General features: G+C 39.5%; 1 protein-coding gene and 1 long non-coding RNA gene across 2 annotated transcripts in view; one reads left to right on the top strand and one right to left on the bottom strand.

Moving 5' to 3' along the window:
- LOC139827245 (uncharacterized) overlaps positions 1-6,506 on the bottom strand; it is an 86,699-nt gene extending 80,193 nt beyond the window's left edge. Inside the window, exon 1 of the long non-coding RNA XR_011737678.1 lies at positions 6,407-6,506. This is a non-coding gene — a long non-coding RNA (uncharacterized lncRNA). The remainder of the gene's footprint in view (positions 1-6,406) is intronic.
- Positions 1,673-22,880, top strand: INHBA (inhibin subunit beta A). Its single transcript, XM_065832688.2, has 3 exons — positions 1,673-1,753; positions 4,412-4,932; positions 15,907-22,880. Exons 2-3 carry the CDS (start codon positions 4,545-4,547, stop codon positions 16,791-16,793), a joined length of 1,275 nt encoding a protein of 424 aa, XP_065688760.1. The 5' UTR covers positions 1,673-1,753; positions 4,412-4,544; the 3' UTR covers positions 16,794-22,880.
- Positions 22,881-24,970: the final 2,090 nt, after the last annotated feature.

The raw sequence follows: 24,970 nt of genomic DNA, 5'->3' as shown, positions 1-24,970 counted from the left end.
GGCAGTACAAGAGCTCTTGCTGAGCGTATGTCTGCTGCCAAATTACAACAGTCGCTGCACTACCAGTGTGTAACTAATTTCAAAGAGTTTTAGGATGCCAGTTAAAACCAAATTCAGTCTGGTCCTGAGAAAAACAGAATTCCATGCTGGAAAAGCCCTTTGCCAAAACTCACTTTTAGGATCCCCGTTAAAAATATGGTCCTGCAAATAGCTAGTTATGTGCATGCTCGTTATTTTTTTCTTCCAGCATGCCTCTCACTGTGCCTGAAGAAAAAGGGGGGGGAAAAAAAAGCTGTTCTTTGTGACAACTGGAATCACCAATGTCAGATTGGAGGAAAGCTACTGAAACCTGTTTCAAGAGGCTTCAATCCACAGCATGTTACAGCCTGAAAACTTATTATATGCATATTAAACCTGGGAAACAAAACAACCTATCTGGTCATATGTTTCCCATTAACTCCTGAATTTTTGCTCATTCTACCAAAGCTGTTGTGTGAATACAGCACACACACCAGTTGGAATCAACGCTGCTATAAGGACTCCCTGGTATCACTGTGAGTTGAACATCTTACATCTTTCTTCCCTGATCCAGATCAGCCATATTCCAAGACAGATTAAACTTACATTACCAACAGGACATAAAAATGCAATTATAAGTACGATTCAGACCAAAAAAAAAAATCTGAAGGATAGGGATTTTCTGGTAATCAGTGGGTGTTTTGAATGAGTAAAGACTGCATGATCATGCCATTTGTCATAAACGGTACCACATAAAGCCAGCTATTATGTGTGCTTAAGAAAGGAGATGGATTTTGGATTTACTTTTGACCTTTTATATATATACCTATATATATATATATATATATATATAACTTTTGTACTGCCTAATTGGCATACAGTTATTTCTGAATTTCACTAATGTAAACTGAAATGAAAACTGTATTTTATTTTATTCCACGTGTGTTAATACCACACTTGCAAAAAATGTGACCTGTCATTCATTGTAACTTATTTTTAGACGTCTAAACCCTTTTAAATAGTGTGATGCAATCTGCACGTCAAGAAGCCAGGAGAGTTGGACAAGAGCAATATGAATCATTTTTAAGAGCTTTAAAGGGATCCCTAAGTTAACAGAAGGACATATTTATACAAAGATCAAATTTAAAAAATTCATCCACAGCAAAAGGATTCTTAATCAAATGCATTTTCCTGAATTTGAAAAGAATCCAAATTTGCAAATAGATTATCTGATATAGCCTTAAGTATGAAAGAAGAAAACAATTTGCAAACTAGTAATTAAGTATCTGGCAAATAGTGTGTTTCAACTAAATCAGTGATATCTACATCTAATAATATCTATATCTAGCTATGCAATAAAACAAGTTGGAGTGTGTCTTCCTGACTCATAATTTTTGCTTTCAGTCTGAGTTCAAGTTTTATTCTTTAAATGGATACAGAGATCGCCACTACAAGTTGGATTCACGATATTTTGTCATGCTAGACAATTAGGAGTTTCCATTAGATAATTACCAGAAGTATGTCTCATACAGGAAAAACAGTCAATTGCTGATGTAACAGGATTAACCAATCCAGCACAGTGATCCGGCCCACTTACTTTTGACAGACATTATATGTGAGTGTACACATGAGAAGTACAGTATAAAGCTTCGCATTATAAATACCACAAAGAGGAACTTCAGCAGTTCTTAATGCACAATACAGCAGTCTCCTTCTGAGAGTCAGGACTAGAGAGGTAAAACTTTAAACCAGCTTTTTTCCTTTAAAACTGAAACTTTTAATTCCTGTGCATGCTCTTGCATACTGTTGGGGCTATACTGAATGAATGTATATACAAAGCTTTGCAGCTCAGGTAATTTTATAGAAAGAGTCTGAACTGCTATTTCTATACTTAATCAAACACTATGTATTTTTGTACATATATTTATGCATGTATGTAAGTACAAGTGAACTATATGTTAGCGGTATCAGCACACTCGCTCTTAGAAAACAGTGGTTTTTAGAAAGTTATGCTTTAATGTTAAATCTGTCATCATCATGGCATGCAAGTAGAATATGTTATATGTAATAGAGATTGTCTGTGATAAGTGTACCTGTTATATATGTCAAGCAACGTATACCCCGCAGCAAGAGTCCAAATATACTTATCTGTATTTTATATTGATTTATGCCTATCCTTTACTTTTCATCAGACACTGTTGGGATAGGTGCTATATTAGAACTATAAATAAACCCTTTAATTATGTCATCTGTTAGTACATCTAATCATGAATGCATATTTCCATCTGAAATTATTTTTTGTCCAATTAAACTTTTAGTTCTATTTCAAGCTGACTTTCAGACTTTATATAATTACAACAGACTTTAGGCTGCTCACAAGATCCAAGAAATTTAGATGTATTATAGTGAGGTTTGTGTTACAAAGATGTGTTTATAAGAATGGCTGCAGGGTTTATAATGCTGACAGACCTGTAAGTGTAACAGTATATAACAGTATAGCAACTGAGGTCAGTAAAACACAGATGAGGGTGTACTGTGGATGCCTTATAACAGTGAAAGACTTATAAAAGAGCTTAATTGAAAAGGACTTGCAATATATAACATTTGTAAAACTTGAGTTGATTGTTCAATTACTTCTGTATGTTTCCTTTACCCTAACTATAAGTCCTTGCCTGTCTGTCAGCCCATGTCCCTGTAGTCATCTCACAGAAACTAGAGACTTTACAATGCTCATATATATTAATTACTTGCTTCCACTAAAATACAAGGGTTGACAGTAATATAGTGAAAGTGGAATATTTGCTGGGTAGGAGGTAACCACACCTGAGAAGACAGAGGTGTGCGTGAGAGACAATGAAATGGAGGGAAAGGAAGAGGGTAAATACTAAAAAAGTAGAAGCTATTCTAAGCAAATCTGAACAAGTTAAAGTCTGGAGGGGAAGAACCTCAAAAGTTAGAGTCTATCAGCTGTAGATTTCTCATTTTCCATTACAAAGTTCAAATGTGAGGAACAGAATGGAGAGCCTACAGAATGTAAAGGCAATGTGAAGCTGTGGCAGGGACACGGGGAATGCATTTTCACTGCATAGCAAAACCTTCATGGGCATGAACTGACAAGGGTCTCCCAGTGCTGGTTGAAACTCCAGCTCCTAGCAGTGTTTTAGATGGCTTTTAATTCCTGATGTCTTAGTCTAATATTATGATTGCTCTGTGTGTTTTAAATGAATGGAACGAAAAGTGTCTTCTAATAACAATGGGCCAAATGTAGATGATCTTACTCAGCCTTCCCTCAGACAGAATTATTATTGGCATCGATGAAGGATTTGCCTGAGTCAGGAGCGAGTATGATTTGGCCAGATGACATGTAACATTTCTCACCTTCAAAGCATTTTTCAGATGTTACCTAAATATATCTGCCTGAGAACTTCTAGGCACAGACAGGCTTAGAAGTAGGGATATTTCTGGTGCAAGGGCACTGCCATAGCATGTCACAGGTATGTGCCACACCAACTCCTGCTTAGGCTTTCAGTGCCTGACCACATATTGCAGCTGGAAAGCGTATCATGTATTATATAGCCCTCCAAACAAGAGTGTTATTTTGCTCCCGTCAGATCTCTTGCCAGTGTTGATAACCTCCGGCATTTAGAAATGAGCAGAAAAGATCTTTTCTACTCTAGGTGGAATAATGTTCTGCCCAAGATATTCGGAGCCCCTGTGCTCATCCCCATCTCATTCACAAGCTATTTAACATATGCTTTCTCTAACAATACCAGTCAGGACCAAGAGCAAGGTGCTTGTTAATAAAAGATTTCACTCTTTTCATTCATTCATGTTTCTTCTGTTTAGGTAAGCCAGTGGTACTGTTGAAACGAACAAAACAAACAAAACCAAACCAAACAAACAAAACTAAAAAAAAAAAAAAAAAAAAAAAAAAGGGGAGGGGGAAAGGAATGACAGCTAGGGGGGTGCCAGGAGGGTCAAATTGAGAGGTAAATAAAAAAAGGAAAAAAGAAAAAAAAAAAAAAGAGTTAAATTTACAGGAATGAAAAGAGATTTCAGAAAGAGGGGAGGGCAGGAACCACGAGTAGTGATATTTGAAGAGAGGTGTGTGTTAGGGGAGCAATGAGCATAAGGAAGCCAGCCTGCCTGTTCCTCCGCCTTCCTAATCATAGCCTTTACTCACAGACAAAACTCCCTCCCTCTCTCATTCACTCACTCACTTTAGGCCAATCCGTCCTCTCTCTCTCTCTCCCTCTCTCTGTGTCTCTCTCCTACTCTGAGACAGAGTCAGAACTCTTCTCCCTGACAGCCACAAACATCTACAGCACTTATTGCATGCAGAGAGGGAACCTGCAAACAAAACTTCACAGAAAACTTTCGGTTCTTGTTCCAGAGAATTTGCTGAAGAGAAGGAAAAACAAACAAACAAACAAACAAACCAAACCAGCCCCAAAAAAACTGTGCGTGAAGGGGGAGGAAAAGCAGGGCCTTTTAAAAAGGGAATCACAACAACTTTTGCTGCCAGGATGCCTTTGCTTTGGAAGAGAGGATTTTTGTTGGTGCTTTGCTGGATTATAGTGAGGAGTTCCCCAACCCCAGGATCCGAGGGGCACAGTTCAGTCACTGACTGTCCGTCATGTGCCCTCGCCACGCTCTCAAAGGATGTGCCCAGCTCACAGCCTGAGATGGTGGAAGCAGTAAAGAAGCACATACTGAACATGTTGCACTTGAGGGACAGACCTAATATCACCCAGCCGGTGCCCAAGGCAGCACTTTTAAATGCCATCAAGAAACTCCACGTGGGAAAGGTGGGAGAGGATGGTTATGTGGAAATAGAGGATGATGTTGGAAGAAGAGCCGAAATGAATGAAGTTGTGGAGCAAACCTCAGAAATCATCACTTTTGCAGAATCAGGTGAGTGCTTGAAAAACAAAATTGTAAAATATCCTTTGTGCCAGAACTGCAATTAACTTCTTTTCTTCTCCCCAGCAATAATGTTTCCTGCAAGGTTGTAGGATGAGACTTGGGGGGGGGCGGGGGGGGAGAAGGAGGAACGGGATGGAGGGGACAGGACTCTGAAGGAATTTGATTTTTCTGATTTAGTCTAAGCACAGACAGCCACACAGGGAGGAAGCTCTCTAACCAATCTTAAGCAGAAAGTCAGGCTGCAGTGGGGTCTTCCAAACTGTGCCTGTGAAGCCAGAGTACTTACAGTAAAGTAACTAGATTGCAGAGGTGATGGTTAAAGGAAAAGGGCTGAAGCCTTTTGGGGAGTTTCAAGACAGAAAGTGAACTGCAAACTAATTGAGAAACAACCCTTTCATGTAAAAAATTACAGTGGAAGTTATAAAATAAGACGAATCAGCTTTAACTTTTAGCAGTGAGAGGTGTGGTGATTTTTATTTTTTTTTTAATTTAACACAGCATCTCCGTCAGTAAAGAGTTGCAGGGATGGAGTTGCAGGGACTGTCAGATGACTTCAACAGAACCAGACAAGTTGCTATAGCTGATCCAATTTGTAATGCAGACTTCTGCATACTGGAAAAAAAGATTCTGTTCCTAAAACACTCCTGTCAAAAAAATGCAACCTTGGTAGGGTGCATTTTGAACTCTTTCACAGTTCTGTTTTGCCTGTTACACAGTAGAGTCTTAGAATATAGATATTTACAAAGTAGTGGCTTAAGACTCGCATCAACTGGCTATAGGAAACAACTCTAAAGTTGTACTTTACTGTCTTGTTCCTACATGAACAGGATCAGAACCCATTTTAATTCAATGTATATATATGTGCATATATATCTGTTAGTATATATGAGTATGTTTATACATGCATCAATAGCAGTATATTGCAATAACTCTGTCATCTAACTAACAGGAACTTTTTATGACGTTGTCTAGCCGAAGCATTTTTCCTGTTGCCAAGACGGTTTTAAAAGAATGTCATTGTTTTGTTTGGTACAGCATATGGTAGGCAAAGTATGCAAAGGAACTCCAAGCATTTTTGTTTAAAAGTTTGCTGCGGCAGTATAAACAATTAAGACAACACTCAGAGTTTCCAGTCCTGAAAACCTGTTGACTCAGATGTTCTGTTTGCAGGGGAAGCCATGCACAAGAAGTGTGCATGCTTTTAAGAGCAGACATTCCTGCTGGCTGTCTGATTTCCAACTGTACAAGGAGCCCTTGCCTTTGGAATCCTTGTCAATATACACATTATCAGTGCTTTCAGTATGAAAGCTCAGGCTTTTCAGTTTTTCCGTTCACTTCAGAAAGCAGGCAGAAGGTATCAACGCCAGTGGTCATTAGAAGCAGGGGTGGCTCAACGTTAGTTTAGAAATGAGTTTTTAAAAGCAAAGAAATCTCTAAGATATCTATGAGTCGGATTCCCCACCTGGTTTTCAGCAGCTCGCACTGAGCACAGTGAAACACATATGGCATGAGCAGTGGTTTCTCTTCACTGTGTGAGTCCCAATCATTTGTAAACACATTATTGTCTCTCCTGAGCTCTGACACAAAGGAATTTGGAATTTGATATATGCCTACTCAGTACGACACCCTCTGACGGCGGCTCCTGAAGCCATTGGCTCTCGGGGCCACGTGAGCAGCGAAAATCGTGCCATTGCCCACAGGCTGGCCAATAGTCCGGCCACCGATCCCCCCCGCTGCAAACTACCCAACACTAACACGTCACTTAGTTTGATTTACATAGCGTTGTCCTACCACTGCTAGCCAAACTAATTTAAGAAGACTTATGCTGTGGAGCTGCCCAGCTGAAGGATGGGGGCATCCAGTGTGTTCCCATGGCTTTTCTGCGCTGTTGCCGTTCTCCACCTTCATGTGAAGCCCATCCTGAGAGCCAAAGCAGGAGGGCTGCTCTGGCCCTTTTCCCCATACCTGCTGGGCTTTGATTTGGGAGTAGGGAGGAGCAACTAGCAACCTAGAAACCGAGCTCTAGGGTTTGTGTTTGTAACATAAATGATAACTCCACTCTGTGGAGCAACTTCAGACCTCTAAAATATATTTTTCACCTGTAGCCATTCATATTTGGTGTCTTGCTGACATCAGAGGATCTACCACGCTTTACAGGTGCCCATGCTGCAACAACTTCAGTAAGCCTGGAATCTCTTCCACTCACACACCAGCATTACTGCATGTCAAATATTAAAGCAGTATTATTTTTCCTGCTGAGGAAAGTGAGGCAAAAAGAAGGCAAGTGACATGTCATATAGGAAGTATGAGTTAAAAAGGCAGGAACAGAATGTAGCCACATGAACAGTTGCCGCTTTTCAGTCTGTGGGAACTGGGAAGGGTATGGATAAGTTTAAAACACCAAGCAGGAGAATAAACCTGCTCCCCTCACAGTCAGGTGAATGTTCTTCCTGCTTTTAATGTGAAACATGCTCTGTTGTGAAAGAAGGCAATAGGAAATCAATGAAAATGAATGGAAACCTCTCACATTGTATCAAATGAAGGTCTCTGGAAAGAGAAATAAGACTTTAGGTTTTTTGTTCCTTTGGGTATGATTTGACATAAACCAGCCATTCCCCTTACCTTTCAGAAGCCACATTTACTACTTGCCTGCATAAAAAAGTAGTATTTCCATCTTTCATCAGCCATATCCTCAGACATACAATGAAATGGAGTGAATGAACAAACAGTGCCCTGTGCACGTGCTTCTGGCCTGAGACTGCTATTTTCTAAAATAGACCAAAATTCAAACGAGTGCAGGCTTAGGACAATTAGAGGGGAAACTAATTGCGGTGAACTTGTCTGAAGCACAGGTGTAGTTATGTCCAGGAAATCAGCAAAATAGTTGGCAGGTAGTTTTCACAGCTAACAAATCAAGGCAGATCTTTGCGAAACTAATGACCACGAGTATTGGGCAAAAGTTTACAAATGCACCCTACTGTCCTTTGGCACTCTTACAAGTAAAACATGAAAATGATTTTCTGCTTGCATATCAAACTAAGATTACTGACCTTGATTAGTTCTGCTGTGAGGGTAGCTGTGCCAGAGCTCTGTGGGTTACTTCAAGGTCTTAAAAATAGTCTTTTTAGGAGAGGGGTCATATAATTTTGTGACAAGCAAAACCAACAGGTTCTATAACTGAGATACCCAATCCTCATAACATATAGTTGGCTACTCTTTCATTATTTTAAGTAGATATCTTATTAGGCAGACCTGGGATTTTGCCAAGTGAATTTGATCCTGGCAACTAAACTACCAATGAAATGGGTTGCTAACATTAGCCCCTGAGAAGGTGATAGGGATTGCTGGATGGAAATACTGAAATCCAAAGGCTTATCATTAGGAGAACTGTCAGGAAAAAAATGAGAAGTCTCACAGCTACTTAGGCCACTTCTACCTTTTTGTATCACTGCACACAGAAATCAAGGTGAACTGACTTGATCATGTGATGCCAGCTTTCATGTGCAGATCCATGTGTGTACACACTTGCACCTTTTCCTAGGAAGATACCTACTCCTGTCCATCCGGGCTGGCAGTTCAGAAAGAAAAAAAGCATGGGTCTCTTGTGCCTCTTCAAATTATTTCCTCATTTTTTTTGGAGAGCAAATGCATTTAATGGCACAAATATCCGTGCTGAATAAAGAATGGCCACGAGAGGGCACACTCCAAAGGCTTTTTGCTCCACGCAAGGCAACCTTCCTGCAAGCTCCTATTTTACCTAATCGGATCCTGAATCCCAAAGATCTTTATGTTTATCTGTAGCTTCTCTGAGTGGAGCTCTTGTTTCTCTCTTTTGGTTTATTTAAAAGGCAGAGATTCAGTGGAGTGGAAGACTGCAAGTAAAATACTACAGGAAGGAAACGGGCAAAGGCAAAGGGGAACAAGATAAACTGATAGATGCTGGAAGTTCTGGAAATCTAGAAAGATCAGAAATTACCATTATTATTTTCTACAAGATACTGAGAAATGTGACCATGAATCATCATCTGAGCTGATTTTCTCACATCTTTTTTTAATACAGTTTCCTTGGCTTTTGGAAAACAAGCCTATTTCCCCTCAATTATTTTTTTTCTTTTTCTTTTTCTTTTTTTTTTTTTTTTTTTTTTTTTTTGCTTTGGCATACTATATCAAAGATTTCAAGTTTAGCAAATGAAAGCAAGTTACTTCCAGAAGAAGAAAACCATTCTGTATTAATCTGTTTCATTGTCACAAAATGTCAAAATGCGGGAATTCAGGGAGGTTGGTTGGTTTGAGAACAACTTGAGAAAACACAGGCGAATCTGAGAAGGTGGGAACCAGTTTATAAAAAGATAGCTGCGAGAGAGACAGAAATTACTGTCCATCTCTGTGTGTAGTCATGCATGCAGTTTTGTATGCAAATGCAGTTGTGAATTTCAGAATATGCATTTGCCTGTATGTGTGTATAAGTGCACATATGTCCACATGTACAGGTACGCCAAGGCAGACACGCTTATATACCCATGTACCTGCACCACACTAATATTAACGTGTTCCTGCAGATAAGTATGTGCATTAATGTGCTGTCTGGTGTGCACGATGTATCTATACTGCAAATGTGTAACTGATTCATGCTGAGGAGTTCTCATATCTCGATATGTCTATAAGGGTATGAAAGGGCAATCTCATTTAATGCAGCAAGATCGATTTAGGATTGAAGCTTAGTCTACTGGAAGTGTTTGGAAGTTTTGCTATTCATTTCAGTGGGCTTGGGCTCTGGGCCTTAGTGCATAGAAATTAACTATTTTAATGAAAACAGACTGACAGCTTCTGGTCCACTTAATTTTAGAATTTACAACAAATTATTACAAGTATGTAAAAAAACCCTTTACTCTCTCTTTTATGAAAGACAAAGACTTGTTATTAGTGTTACCTTCAAATATAGTAGTAGTGCAAGTCGCACTAAATGTTGCTTGAGCTATTTTAGATGTAAATGCAAAAATCAAGTAGCAAAAAACTTCAGCCAAAAAACCACCTTTTTTTTGTTTCTAAATATTTAAAGCCATGTGGGGGAGGGGCTTTCAATTTGGAAAGAGCTCTGAGCTGTGGATGTAAAGTGTTTCCCTCCTGACTATTTTGAGGAGAGTCAAGGTTCACCAGAACTGAACTATTTCACATTCTCAATGACCTTGTCAATGCCCCTTTGGGTTAACTTTTCAAGAAAGGTATTTAAATAAGGTTGCTGCTGCTTTTTCCCTCATGAATGCCTGGGGAACAGTTCTTTTCCCTGTGTTTTTTGGTTTTTTTTTTTTTTTTTTTTTTTTTTGGTCTGTTTTTTTCTTACAACAAAAATCTCCCTTTGCTGGCAGCAAAAAGTATGTGAACATAAAGATAAGGTGGTTGCTATCTGTGTCATAATTGCTCCTCCCTTTGTAAGAGGCAACAGTAAGACAGTCGGGGCAGGAATGGAAGTACACAACCTGGATGACCAGTCACATACGGGGGTGACGAATAGTTAGAATAAATTGTCTGCCAGCGCTCCATAGGCTGAAATGCATTCACAGAAACTGCCACTGTCTAATCGCGGTAATAACACATTAGTAATAATCAGTCTGCCTAGGGGATAATTGCCAGACGATAACAGTGCTAAATTCACTGAATAAATTCTACCGTTTGAACAATTCATCTAACTCTAGTGGTCACTCATTAGTAAACATTTTGAGCAATTATCTCTCAATAACCATGCTCTTCTCTTCACTCTCTTTAGAGGAACCTTTCTAGTAACCTATTTTTTTCTGTCTCCTGGGGAACGGAAATGAGAAGTGAAGAGAAGGATGCTTTTGAATGTAATTACAGATTGGCACGCAGCACAAATTCCCCCAAATCTAAACATAGGCAGTAGTAAAGTTAGCAACTAAAAAAGGAAAAAAAAGCTTGCTTTGTATGGAAAAACAGTTCACTTACAGTATAACGTAAAAATGGTTCAAAATTAAGCAGTGGTGAAGCATGGAAATTTAAAGTAACAGCACCTTCTTACACAGTGAGCATTTTGCAAAGGAAAATTTAAATACTGCCTATTAAGAGAAATTAAGAATAAGTCACATTATATTGTCAGAAAGGATAATCGCTGTCATTATGAAAAAAACAGCCTTAATAATTTAGCAGCATGTGTTTTGTTTTGTTTTTAATAATTTTAATTGTCTTAGCATTTTACTCAAAAAAAAGATCCTCTTAATTGTATAGCTTAGACTCTACATGGTATATGTATATAGCTTAAACTATTAGGGCTCAATCATGAATCCCACTGCCAATTGGAAATAAATGAGCTTTTGCTACATAGTTCAAGCCAGCAATACTGAAGGAAGGATCCTTAGCCTCAGAGGAGGAGTGTGCTGGAGCCACAGGCTCCTGCTGTGAGCCCAGGACCAGCTACCCCATGCAGGGCTGACCCTGCCATCCCCCCACACCTGGGCCCACGAGGGCTCTGCCAGTCCCCCCACACTCTCCGGCACCATGCCCGTCACCAAGTGCCACTTGGGACCAGGTAGAGAGCACAGAGTCCCGCACCCAAGCCCTGAGCAGCCCTTCCAGAGGTGGAGAGGAGGGTACCTGTGCGGGCTCCCCTCTGCTTGAATCTTCAGGTTTCCTCCTAAAAAGGTGTGCGAGCACCACTGAAGAGAAAAACAGATAGGAGCAAACTCTCCTGGTATATATACTGATGCTACACTTTCTTTCCATTCAGTAACTCCTTTCATTAAACCTTTTACCATATATGCACTCCTTCTTGGGGTTAGTATTTTTAACCATTTCTCACAGCATTTGCTGGTGTCACAGTACTCTTCCTGGAAGGGACTTCGCTCAGCAGTAAAGCAGAGAGGTGGCCTCTCCAGGGCTTTGGGAAAAGGATATGAGGAAAAGCAATCAAAGAGGGGGGGCAAAAGTAATCCCTCATCTCCTTTTTCAGCTGCCCTCTGCTATGATAACAATCCAGGCTGTTGACATTACCGTTTATATTGAGCATGGAAGTGACAAAGGCATTACCACTGTTGGGCCGTGAGTCTTTCCACAGGAGTCAGGCAGGAGGTGCAGGATGACTAGAAATGGAAGAAGACCCTTGCAAATCAGCTGTGGCAGATGAAAAGGCAAGACAGAAGGATAGACAAAGTGTAATTATGGAAGTGATACCATCCCCAACTTTCAGGAAGGTCTCCTTTTTACTTTCAGTTAAATGAACAACATATATTTCTAAAGCTTTGAACCTGGTCAGTAAATCAGACCAAAAAGGAAAGACTGCTAAATCCCTAAGCAATATTTGGAGAAGATGAATTACAGTGATTTTTTTGGTCTCAGAATACTTGAAGAATTTATTTTATTGTAGCACTGAACCTTTTGGAAATAAAGATCCTGTTATAAAGTGAATGTGTAATCGTAAGTCCGATCCAGAGATCTCCATTCAGTTTTAGCACAGGCCAAACTCTGATTTCAAAATGAGCTTGTCTGAGCATAGTGACCTTGTAAAGACTGCAGGATTCATACCATTTGTGCTGTGTGATCGTAACAAACTAGTTGTGAATGTGGAGAGAATTCAGAAAAGCTTCGTTTTTTTCCTAATGTGAAAGCATGCTTTTTATCCCCAACTTTGTACCATTCCCAGTCTCCTTCTAAAAAGATCCGTGAAAGGGAAAGGTTTTTTTTTAATTGCTATAAAACCTTTTATTAGCTATGCGGGGTTGAGGACTCAGGATTTTGTTTCATACAGAAATATTAGGCTCATATAAGCTTCCTGAATCTTTTTTCTTTAGAATCTGAATTGACCATTAGTGTATGAAAATGTAGCTAATGACATTCAGAGAGGCTGTTATTGTGGCTAACAACCGATAGGGAGGCTGTTATTCCTGTATAAGGACATGTCTTATGCTACCTTGCCCAAGCTCACCATACTATTCTAATACTTTTAGTAATGAGGAAGAATTCAGCTTTCACACATACAGAAGCATATGAAAAACTATTTAAGAGAGCTCTTGAGGTCCTGTTTCTTTCGTGTAATATATGTCAAAAAGACAGGTTGCATTACTTACACTGCTGGCCAGTGCATAAGGTAATGTGAATATTTACTGTTGGAGATATGTCGCTATTTTCAACTCCCACTAGGATGGAAATAGCAGAATGTGAAATACCATGCCTTAGCACGCAACAGCATCAGGCTATTCTGTAACATGGGGCTGCCTGTTTTTTTTTCTGATCTGATGGGCCATGCAGCTTCTTCCCCTAGTGAGCTAAGTCTGGGCACCCCGGCTGCTTTCTTCAGAGCATGACTGGGCTGATTTTCCATGTTCGTGTCCAGCACAGCTCATCTGCTCATGCTCATGCACAGGAAGATCCCCCCTAGCACCAGAAATGCTGTCTGTGCCCAGCTTGGTACCTCTAGAACACAGAACAAGTTTTGCACTTCCCAGCAATATATGCCTATTCCCCGCACCAGTCTGTGAGCTCTGGGGAAAGAGAGCATCCGGGGAGAGACTGCTGGTGACAGAAGAATTTCTGGTCTGAACCATCTTTTTTTCCCCAAGGTTTCTCTGGGTAGTGACAGGAAGCAGAGGGGATTAGATGGAAAGTCTTGGAGGCAGCAGCCCACCCCTGGCAGGTCGCCTGCCTTCAGGTTCCCCTGAATCCCAGGTCCCCCTCAGAAAGGGTTTGTCGGGACTGTGCCAAGGAAAGGGATAAACTAAAGTTAGAAGTTTGCTTTAGGAGAGGGAGTCAGGAAGAATGAAGCAGCAGGCTGGATGGATGATCCTCACAGGCCTTAGAAATATCCATTCTCATAGACAACACTATAACATTCCTCCATATGAGGCAAGCAGCCTCATGGACCAGGCTTTATTAGGACTGGAGGAATGCCACTGTACATCTCCTTATGCTCTGAAATCCATGAAGGAGTGCGATTAATGCCTACTACCTGCCCTCTGCTCCAACACAGCTGACACCTTTGCCATAGTTCATTTCTAGAGTGGAAAAAAATGGTGTTAGCTGGTAAGAGATGACTAATGAACTTTCCATCATTACTGAATGAATCTTATTTAAAAAAAAAAAAACAGAAAACCAGTAACTCCACCATGCCTCACAGTACTGGTCCGCTTGCTCTATCTTTTCTATAAGCCACTTCCTTTTCTGAGGCACAGCCCCCCTGGTTCATGTGGCTCCCTGAGAAATCAATGTAACTTACTTTGGAGATGGGCACCAAGGTCTGTGAGAAGCAGTTAACACAAACCATGTGCTTCCCTATCTCAGTGACAGTTAAAGTCTACAGTTTCACACTCTCACTTAGAGGGAAAAAAAAACCAAAACACTGTGCCCTTTGGCCACTGTAATTCAGAAACGTCTGTCTCCTTGACCTGGGAATGCCACTGCGGAAAGCTGGATGTGTCAGTGCCAGGACTTCACAGCGAAGGAAAGCAACAGGTAGCTCGAAGGGGAGCACAGAGTTTAGAAACCAGAAACTCCTGAATTTGCAAGGAAATACAGAATAGATGTTTCTTGTGATTTTGTCCTACCTCTGTCTCACCTGAGAATGGGGGAGTGGGGAGATGGTCAGGGAGCTGGTACTGCTGGAGTTCAGAGGCGACGGGAAGCAAGGAAGAGAGCCTTCTTGCCATGAGAGCAATTTTTCCTGTGTGCATCCAGTCACTTCAGCTTTGATCACCACTTGCCCTTTTCAGGGTGCGAAGTTCTGGTTCCCTGACAAGCAGAACCACTGCACAGAGAATAGGGTCAACAGCCATGAGTAGCTCAAGAATAATATCAATGACAAACTGACGATTATGAATACCACTTCTGTCTCACTAAGGTCAGACATCTGTGCGTTTCAAACCTGTGACCCCAAGTCCATCCCAGCCTCCATGCTAAGAAAGAACAAAAGATGCCAACATGGCTTTTTCTTTTGTCAAGAAAATAGAAAAGTACCGCTGTTAAAAAAAATAATAGCACCACCCCCCAGCTAATTCATTCTATCTCAACTTTTTTCATGCTCTAGTGATCAAATCATTAAACAGCCCTCATTATTCATTCCAACTTCTGCCAGAAATATGAGCTCTGTATCAGAGAAACACCCCCTCACCATCATAATCATCATCATGACATCTCAGCAAGTTGATACAATTATGCCAGAGAACCATCCCCATAATTATACAGTTCTTTAGCTCATTTTTCAGTGTATTCACCGTTACTATAATCACAGCGAGTACAGTGTGTTAAATTAAGAACAGGATCTACAGCTAACATCTCACAGGATGAAGAGTCTGGCTGCTGCAATTCTGCAGTTCTTTACAATATAACTCTGCAAACCTCTCAAAGCTGAGGCTCATAGTATTTCTTTGTTTTTGAAACAATTGACATTTACAACTCATTTTAAGATGAATCTGAAGAATGGCATTATAGGGAGGGAGAAAGGGCAGACCTCATTCCCATATAATTTCCAAAGTATTGCCAAAGAATTGACAGGGCTGGAACTCACTCCCTAACTTTAGCTATTAGGCGTAGCTTTGCATGTGTATGGTACATAAAGTCATGGGCTGTCATCACAAAAGCATTTTTGCCTTTCAGCTAACAGTGATCACAAAGACAACTTAGGCAAATATACTCTTAGCAGCTACTGATGTTTATTTGCCGTGAAATGCTATACCTAAATGACTACACCATTACTGTAACAAAGTGCTTTGGTTAAAATATTATATTGGAAAACAAGAGGCAAAGAAATACTTTTCTAAAGGGAGAAATTTCACGAAAGACAAACTGAGGAGGGGATGGGGTGAAGGAAGGATAGAACAGAAAAATCATAAAAATTTACAGAGCTAAGTAGGAAACCCAGGGAGCTTCATGCCTGTGGCGACAGTAACAGAATTTTCTTTAACAGAATGCGAGCACACATACTAACAAGTTCTTCCTGTCTATTTCCATTTACCAAATCAGGCACAGCCAAGAAAATGTTGCACTTTGAGATTTCCAAGGAAGGCAGTGAATTATCAGTGGTGGAACATGCTGAAGTTTGGCTCTTCCTGAAGGTCGCCAAGGCCAACCGGAGCAGGACAAAAGTCACCATCCGTCTGTTTCAACAGCTGTGGCAGCCAAAAGGCAACTCTGAAGGAGCAGAAGATATGGAGGATGGGGGGCTGAAAGGTGAAAGGAGTGAGACTTTGATTTCAGAAAAGGCAGTGGACACCCGCAAGAGCACTTGGCACATCTTCCCAGTCTCCAGCAGCGTCCAGAGACTTCTGGACCAAGGCAAGAACTCTTTGGATGTGCGGATTGCCTGTGACCTGTGCCAAGAGACTGGAGCCAGCCTGGTGCTACTGGGGAAGAAGAAGAAAAAGGAAGATGACGGGGAAGGGAAAGAAAAGGAAGCCGGAGAATCTACAGGAGAAGAGGAGAAGGAGCAATCACATCGTCCCTTCCTGATGATGCTTGCCCGGCACTCAGAGGACCGCCAGCACAGGCGGCGGAGACGAGGCCTGGAGTGTGACGGCAAAGTCAACATCTGCTGCAAGAAGCAGTTTTTTGTCAGCTTCAAGGACATAGGATGGAGTGACTGGATCATTGCACCTACAGGTTATCACGCCAACTACTGCGAAGGAGAGTGCCCCAGCCATATAGCAGGCACATCTGGTTCGTCATTATCTTTCCACTCCACTGTCATCAACCATTACCGCATGCGAGGCCACAGCCCCTTTGCCAACCTCAAATCATGTTGTGTGCCCACCAAGCTGCGGCCCATGTCCATGCTCTACTATGATGATGGCCAGAACATCATTAAGAAAGACATACAGAATATGATTGTGGAGGAGTGTGGCTGCTCGTAGACACACGTGTGCGCAAGACCGTTCTCGTTAAGTTGGGAAGAAAATGTATCAAAAGCCCAAGAAGAGGAAAGACTGGACATGATACAACCTTTTTTGAATGAGAAAAAATCATCAGAAATTAAAGCAAAAACAGAGAGAGAAAAGAGGGAAAGAAAAAAGAAGACTCATGGAGGATCAGAAAAGACTTCAGCTATAAAAAGGAAGAAAGCTTCATGAACCCGGGCTCGAATGAGATACGTCTGAATGGCAGTATGGGTTGGGAATTTCCTCTTCCTTTAAGTATGCTCCTTATCTTATTACATAGTGTATTAAACGTTAGTTATTACTAGGGGAGTTATGTTCCCTCCCTTAGTTACCCATCAGTTCACGCCGTGGTAGCAGCTCATCTAACCTGCAGCAATTTGGACAAAGTCCAAAATGTCACTGAAATTCCTTGAAAAGCCATGTGTATGAATACGACATTCACTGGCACTTTCAGCCCAAACTTATCGAGGAACTGAGTAGGTGTGTAGTGTTTGTCTGTATATATGTTTGGCTATGTATTTATATACATATCTCTATACATACAGACACTATACACATACATGTACTTAACATTGGTAAAGGGACAATATTGTGCAGGTGTATACACCTTCATCTTCTGCACTACATTTACAAAAAAAAAAAAAAAGAAAAAAGAAAAAAGGAAAAAAGAAAAATGAAGAAAAAACAGAATAAAAAAGGAATGAATGAAAGAATAAAAGTTACATTTTGTAAAGGTGCTCACAAAGTTAGAACTATGCAACCTAGTTGGTTTGAAACTGTTTACCTGCGAGAGGAAAAAAAAAAAAAGAAAAAAAAAAGCAGAAAGACTTTTTTTAAATGGAAGTAACTTGTTTTGAAAAAAAATTCTTCAGTGAGAGATACTTGAAAGGAACATGTTTGTCCAGTTACTGGAGCCAAACATTTCTATATTTTGTAAAAAAAAAGTTTTTAATCGTTTACTATTTGCACTACAATGGTGTCTGACCTGTCTAATCCTTATTTAACAAATATTTGCAAGGGAGGGTGGTTGGGTGTGGGAGGGGTTGAGAGCTGCACTTATTGTGAGCTATACAAGAACTGCTACAGCACACAAAATAGCTATTTTTATTATTATAATAATTATTATTATTTTGTACCTTAAAATGAATAGACACATACACCAAAGACATTTGTGCGAGCCTCTAAAAAGTCTGTTTGTGGTTGGTACCATTCACCTGTACTAAGTTAGGGTTTGAATTAAGGGTAAGTACGTTGATTATATTCGGGCTAGAATATCTGTTAACCATTTAAATTCAAATAGCGCCCTCAACAGAAAATTGCCATTTGAAGTAAACCCAGAAAAGCCCCGGGAATCGGATCCAAGGTGCTTGGATCCGAGGTCCATCTAAGCATAATTGTACCCTTTTGCATGTTCAACACTAAGGCTTGTCCCTGATGCACAGCAACTGTGCATTGGCTGGGAAACAACTTTATACAAGGGATATACATATATGTATATATTTCTGTATGTATATATGTATGTATACGCAAGGTATAAGCACTTCTGGCTTCACTTTAATGTTCTTAAAACAATGAATGTTTGTGTGCAAAGCACAGTTATGTTAAAAGATTGCCTGTACTACCAAGTGGGAGGCTACATGTTCAAAACGGTATTTGTGTGACAGAAACCTAAAGTGCTGGTGTACACTTCGAAAGTCTTGATATAAAATTGCAAGCAGCTTTGGGCCCTGCCCGCCTGTCGCCCCTGCAAATATACAGAAAATGGCAGTTATGGTAGGATTTCTGTTTGAAATGCCGTCTTCAGCAAAAGACTGGCTGTCTCAACCACCACCCTCTAGCACGACAACTCTTCATGGGTTTGCGTGTTACCTGTAAGACCTGTCAACACCTAACCCAAAGGGTCCAACCCGTAGGGCACAGGTAGATAGTTTTTAAAACAAATTCTATCGCTGTCATATTTAAAAGAATGTTAAAAGTTCCAACATTTGTCTTTGGGTAGGGGGAGATGATAAGAGGGAACGGGAGAAACCTTTAGGCCCTGTTTACACTGAGTTTGATAACCCTGAGCCTGAAGCTTCAGACTCTCACAAGTTTGCAGGACCAAGCCCCTGTTAGCTGCCTTCTGATGGGGCAGGCTTCAAAACGCCTCTCACAGAAAGTAGCACTAACACGGCTCCCTACCTTGTTGAGAGCACAGTTGGTAAAAAGAAAATTAAAAAAAAAAAAAAAGAGAAAAAAAAGAAAAAAAAAAAAGAAAAGAAAAAATAGCACAATTTAACCCGGTCACATTGGCTAGGGATAGAGTGTTAGCACCTTCATGGCGAGAACCATGTTTAAACAGTGTAATCAGGGCCTTCATTTTTTGTCAGCCAAAACTGTTTATGGATGCATGTGTGTGTGGGTGTTCTCTGTGTCTGCATATGTATGTATGTGTGCATGGGCTCATGTCTGTATTTGTACGTATCAATAGAGATTAAAAAAGAAAAAAGTAAAAAAAAGAAAAAAAGAAAGAAAATAATAAAAAAGCCCTTTCCTCTGTTGAATAGATATCAACATACATGCTTATAGCTAAGTTTTCTATCTAATTTATTCCACAGTATTTAGATTGCATAGTACAGCTAATGGGCTATACATTTATGTACTTTTTTATACAATACATTTTTTTACAGACTTGTTTGCAATTTGCAAAAAAAAAAAAATTCAAAAAATTATAACATTTGGGTAAACACTAAATTTGTCACTAAAGTATTCTGTAAAATATCAAGGCTTTCTGATTTAAATTATTTGCAGAAGTTTGTTGGGTTTTTGTGTTTTCTTCCTAGGGAAAGGGAGGGATACCAAAAGCTAGCAGGAAAATACAAATAAATAAATAAATAAAGATGCACAACTAACTTATAACTTAAATAAACCAAGTTTCTGGCCCTGTTTCAACTGAAGCAAGTGGTAGCATTACTGTTGATTTTTCTAGAAGCAGAGCCAGCCTCTGGAACAGAAGGAGCAGAGACATAGTCTGTGAGAGTTGTTGAGAGTACCTTTTAGTTCACTGGGCTTTAGACTTGGCCTTAAAATTGGATGCATGTTGTCCCAGAACTCTTACTCATGTCAACAGGCTATTTGACATCTACTGGTCTCCTTACAAGAGTAGTAAAACTACTTAAATGAGTAAAGGTAAGCCAGGGTGTCTCACAGGTTCCTTTGCTGTGGGCAGTGTGAAGAGAAAGGATTTTGAATGAATGGCACCACATACAACATTGCTTAATTCAATTATTTTCAACCCGTCTGCTTGCATCATGATTGATCCCTGAACGCAGTTGCAAGGGAAGCAGATGAGATGTCTCATGTTGGTAAAAATTATTCTCAGGCGTATTTAGTTAGAGAGCATTGGAGACCTGAAATCCCAGCACCTTCCCCTAAATGGCAATGGCAAAACTCCCATTGGTGGCAAGTAGAGTAAGCTTAGGCTCACAGTTTTCCCAGCCAAAGCAGAAACAGCCTTTAAAAAGAAGTCTGGTGCTGAGTTCAATACCAGCTTTTATGTGGTGAATGGGAACTGGCCCCGGAAAACGTGAAACTAGCTTGAGACAACTTCCAAGTGAGGAAAGAAAATAGGATATTAGATGTGGTGAGCATTATCATGATAGATACACCAAAAAGAGAAGAAGGTTTTCAAATCAATAAGTAACTGTTCCTAAGCCCTGCTTTTTAGCTTTCATTTGTGCCTATACACTAGTCACAAATTTTAAAGGTTTCTCCCTCCAATCTCTAGATACAGTCATGGGGTTTTGATTTGTGGTCAGAGTTATTTAAAGTAGGAGGAAATGAAAAACTATATGATAAAATAAAATATGAAATTGGGATGTTAATCAAGACTGACTGATTCCAGCAAAACGCCCCACCCCCAATAATTTGATTTAATTAGATCTGCATGTACTTAAAATAGCATTAGAAATTGTTACCATATTTAAAAAGTTGTCCAAGGGCATGTAGTCTCAAAAATTACTTCTCCTTTCAGATATAACTATACCAAAAAAAAAAAGAGAGGCTTTTAACTACTAACACATTCCTTTCCATATAACCTACTTCGTGTTTATATTGAAAAGGTATTTTCAGTATACATTTAATCACATAAATGTATTTGTTTAGTATCTCCGCAATCTCCTTGTGTCACAGTTGACCACGTTTGGTTGTCTTTCCCCCTCTCCACGTCAGATGCCCACTGGATACAAGGCCTCAGAAACTGGCAGAAGTGCACATTAAGATGTTTCTTTGGGAGGGCTCCGTGTATTTGTATTCTTGGGTTTTAGCAAAAGGAAATGCTGACAGATGCTTATAACTATTTTGCACTCGTATGTCATAGTAGAATACTGATCTAGGGCGCAAAACTGTAGAACAGAATGAAATGGGAGTTTTGTCATTGACTTCAATAGAAAGAATGTCTTACTGAATCATTGCAAAGTGGGACTACATTATATATACCTGGTTTCTTTTTGCATTTAGTTGAGATTTAAGCCACCAAGTTCATTTAACTGTGATACCACAAGGCTACGTAGAGGCTAGCAGCAATATATCTAAGGTAGAAAAGTTCTATGTGCAAAATTAAAATTTTTATGGACTATAGTTACTTGTGTGGAATAGTGCCTTACTCTGTAAGCAATGCTGTTGATTTCAGAGGGTCTCCTTTCCCAGAAAGTTACCAGTCAGCATCAGTAAAGTGAGCAAAATCTATTTCTGGAGTATAGGTAGAAGAGTTGTGATGGAAATAATTAAGTTATGTAAGTTAAACCTCATGTCAATAGTGTGCATCTGTATAAGAATCAGATGCTAGTCACTTTCCTTATGCTGAAAAAAAGCTTTACTCCCCATCTGCTCTCACTGCATTACATGTGGACTAAAAAGGTTTTCAGTATGAGCAAACAAAATCATAATTTGACCTTTCATGAACAACTATAAGTAACATTTTCATGGGCAGAAACAAACAACACTTCTGGGTTATGTAGTTATTTATTTTTTGAGATACAGTGAATCTGTGTTAATTCTCAATGGGTTTCTTTGTATTTAAATACTTTCAAAACCAATACATTGACGATGGGTTGAAGATATATATATATGTATGTATATATACATATTATATATATATCTACAGTATATATACACACAACTATATATATATGTATATACATATATATATAAATTATGAAAGCCAAGATATTATGAAGCCTATTTTGTTTTTATCATTTTGTGTTTTGTTGTTGATATTATTATTATTGTTATTATTATTATTATTATTTTGCATACTACATGCAGTGCTTTAACCAATGTCTGTTCGGCTAATGTAATTAAAGTTGTTAATTTATATGAGTACATTTCAACTATGTCAATGGTTTCTTAATATTTATTGTGTAGAAGGACTGGTATTTTTTTTATTTACATTATGTTTAAAGAGGTAACAGTTTGATATGTTCTCATTTGTTTATATTAGAAGTTATTTATTTTCACAGCATTCCGTCTGGTATTTTGATATTTGGAAGGCATGCTACCTATACTTTGTACAGTTAGTGGGCAGTATTCAGCAGCTCCCAGTAGATTTTTAGGCCCTATGTTAAATAAAGACCTGTTTGAGATTTTTATTTTACATCTTTCCTATTGGTTTGCCAGGACCACTCAGTGCACTTATTGCCAGACACTCTGCCTGTGTGACCAATTTATTCCTACTGTATTTACCCAGGACAGAGGACCAAAACCACCTCTGGTGTAAGTCCAGTGACTTCAGTGAAGTTATACCAGAGATGTATTTGGCTCACAGAGAAAAATGCTTGTACAAATCAATGCAAAGAAAAGAAAGAAAGAAAGAAAGAAAGAAAGAAAGAAAGAAAGAAAGAAAGAAAGAAAGAAAGAAAGAAAGAAAGAAAGAAAGAATCTTTGCATTTGGAGGGAGATTTCAACATGTTAAAAATGTTTGAGTCACCTACTATTTTATTTTACTTTGTTCTTTTTGTTATTTTGCTCTTTCTTATACAACAACAGCAACAACACAAGTGAAATAAATAAAGGGAGTTTCACCAAGTATTGTGTAATTGTCCCTTAATACACATTCCTGGTTGGGAAATTCATGAGAGCCGGGGAAATTACAGAAAAAAAATCAGCCTTGGAGGTGAAATATGTGGGTGTCTCTTTGGTTTGAATGTTGTGATGCCTTTCCCTTCAGTGTGACTATGCTAAATGGTCATTCGAATTCATGGCCCTACATGTAATGGAATTTTAGGTTGTTCACTTCTTGTGAAATGCACCGAATACAAAAGCTAAAGCCAACTGCAACTTCCCTTTGCTTGCAGGCTGTTAGGTCTTCAACTGCCATCACCACAATTCCCTTGAATAATCCAGAATTAGATGCTTACACAGATAAAAGCAGAATTTCTAATACAGGACAAAATCCCAAGGCTGTCAGTTCACATGTGCTGGTTCATAAATTGATTAGAGGCCTGGTCACAGGCAACTGATCCCTGGTCTGAGTGAGAAACTATCTGAACATCCTCATATTAGAAAGTAAAGTGAACTTATGAAGGGTTTTCACCAGTCATTGCATTCCTACGGTGATAAATGGATTCCTGTTACATTCCAGTGGGGTGAGAATCAGGGAACAAGAATTTTTAGGTTAATCTTTAGACAGATTATTTGCATGGTGCTCAAGCACAGGCCACCACAGCTATAAGCAAGCCTTTTAATAATTAGGCACTGAAAGCTTGTCTACAAAGGCTGGAAAAGTGAATTTCTTTCCTCTTACTGAGAAGAAATTTTCAACAAATCAATGCAATCAGAGCTAGAGAAAGCCTTTGTTTTGCATATAATTAAGACATGACTGAATATTTGCTTCCTTTCCTTTGTTATCATCACTATTATTATTATTATTATTGCCAGGAATGACAAATCCAACTGGATTTGAAATTTGCTCCAAGAGAAGAAAATCATAAAGGCTACATGGCTCCAGCTGCTATTGTACTAACCTGGTATAAATGAAGCTTACACTTCAGGTTTAAAATGGTGAATTAACCTTTCTCTGGCATGACATAAAGTGCAGTAGTGGATGGTGTTATACAGATTTTTTCCATTTTTTTTCCCAGCTATTTAATTTTCCTTTAAGAAAACTATTGTGAACCGTTGCTATTGTACAGGCTTGTTGAAATGCCCCATCTGAAAAGAACAGTGGAACCAAAACTGCCTTTTGCATGAGCAGAACAATCTGCTAAAACTGAAAAAACCCTCTGTCCTAAATGAATTTGACCAAGCTAATAATATACAAAGACAGATAACACCAAATGATTTTGCAAAACAGATACACAGATAGTGTCTACTCGGTGTGAATTTCCTACCTTAGAGGTACATCTTCAAGCTGCTGCTTAGGCTATTGAGTCACTGGGTTAGTTTCAGTGTATATGATGATTCTTTGGATGCTTGTCACAGGGCTGACAGACTCTATGTTTTGGTAATCTCAGTGGCTGCCCTCAGTGATCCCTTTCTTACCTAAGTTTGTCTGTCTCCCTGAAACGGAACCACAGACTGATTTAAAGCACAGTCTAGGGCTCAGAGTGACTGTCCTCCCTTATGCTGTTGATAGAAATACAGCACAGTGATCAAATCCATGGCTTGCAAATACCTGCCGCTCAGCTTCTATGACTTCTGGGCATTTCATGGTTTCAAAAGAGCTATATTGCACTATGTCACAATTTTATCACACCTCTCCTGTCTACTATTGCTTCTCATCAACTTTGCTAGAATTGCAAAATAGTGTAGAAAATCATGAGCTGCTAGAGTATCCCAAATCCTTTCTGCAGGACAGGGTTATGTGGATGGTGAGGTTTCCCCTCTGACAGGCAGCAGCTCCGAGCACCTGAGGTGGAAGGGTTGGGAGAAAGGTCCACTTGAGTAGACACTATCCATCTTTTCTTTTGAGGACTGTGAGAGGGAATGCGTTTATTTTGTCTGTGAACAGTGACACTACATCTTATGGACACAGTGGCAATTTCAGTGTACACATTACACCACCACATCAGGAAGCAGCATAACAATTATTTAATATGTCTGACTCATCCAGTCTATTGCTTGAGAAAGTTACTCTGTTTCTGAGAAGGCAGAAATGTATACCACCAGAGTCATGG

This window comes from Patagioenas fasciata, chromosome 2 (assembly GCF_037038585.1).
Source record: "Patagioenas fasciata isolate bPatFas1 chromosome 2, bPatFas1.hap1, whole genome shotgun sequence".
Taxonomy (NCBI): Eukaryota; Metazoa; Chordata; class Aves; order Columbiformes; family Columbidae; genus Patagioenas; species Patagioenas fasciata.
This window is presented reverse-complemented; position numbering and strand designations above follow the sequence as displayed.

What these genes read in the sequence shown, in the direction of transcription:
- INHBA (XM_065832688.2), top strand. Translation starts at nt 4,545, where the DNA reads ATGCCTTTGCTTTGGAAGAGAGGATTTTTGTTGGTGCTTTGCTGGATT. An exon ending in CATCACTTTTGCAGAATCAG is followed by an intron (nt 4,933 to 15,906) that starts GTGAGTGCTTGA and finishes TTACCAAATCAG; the next exon opens with GCACAGCCAAGAAAATGTTG.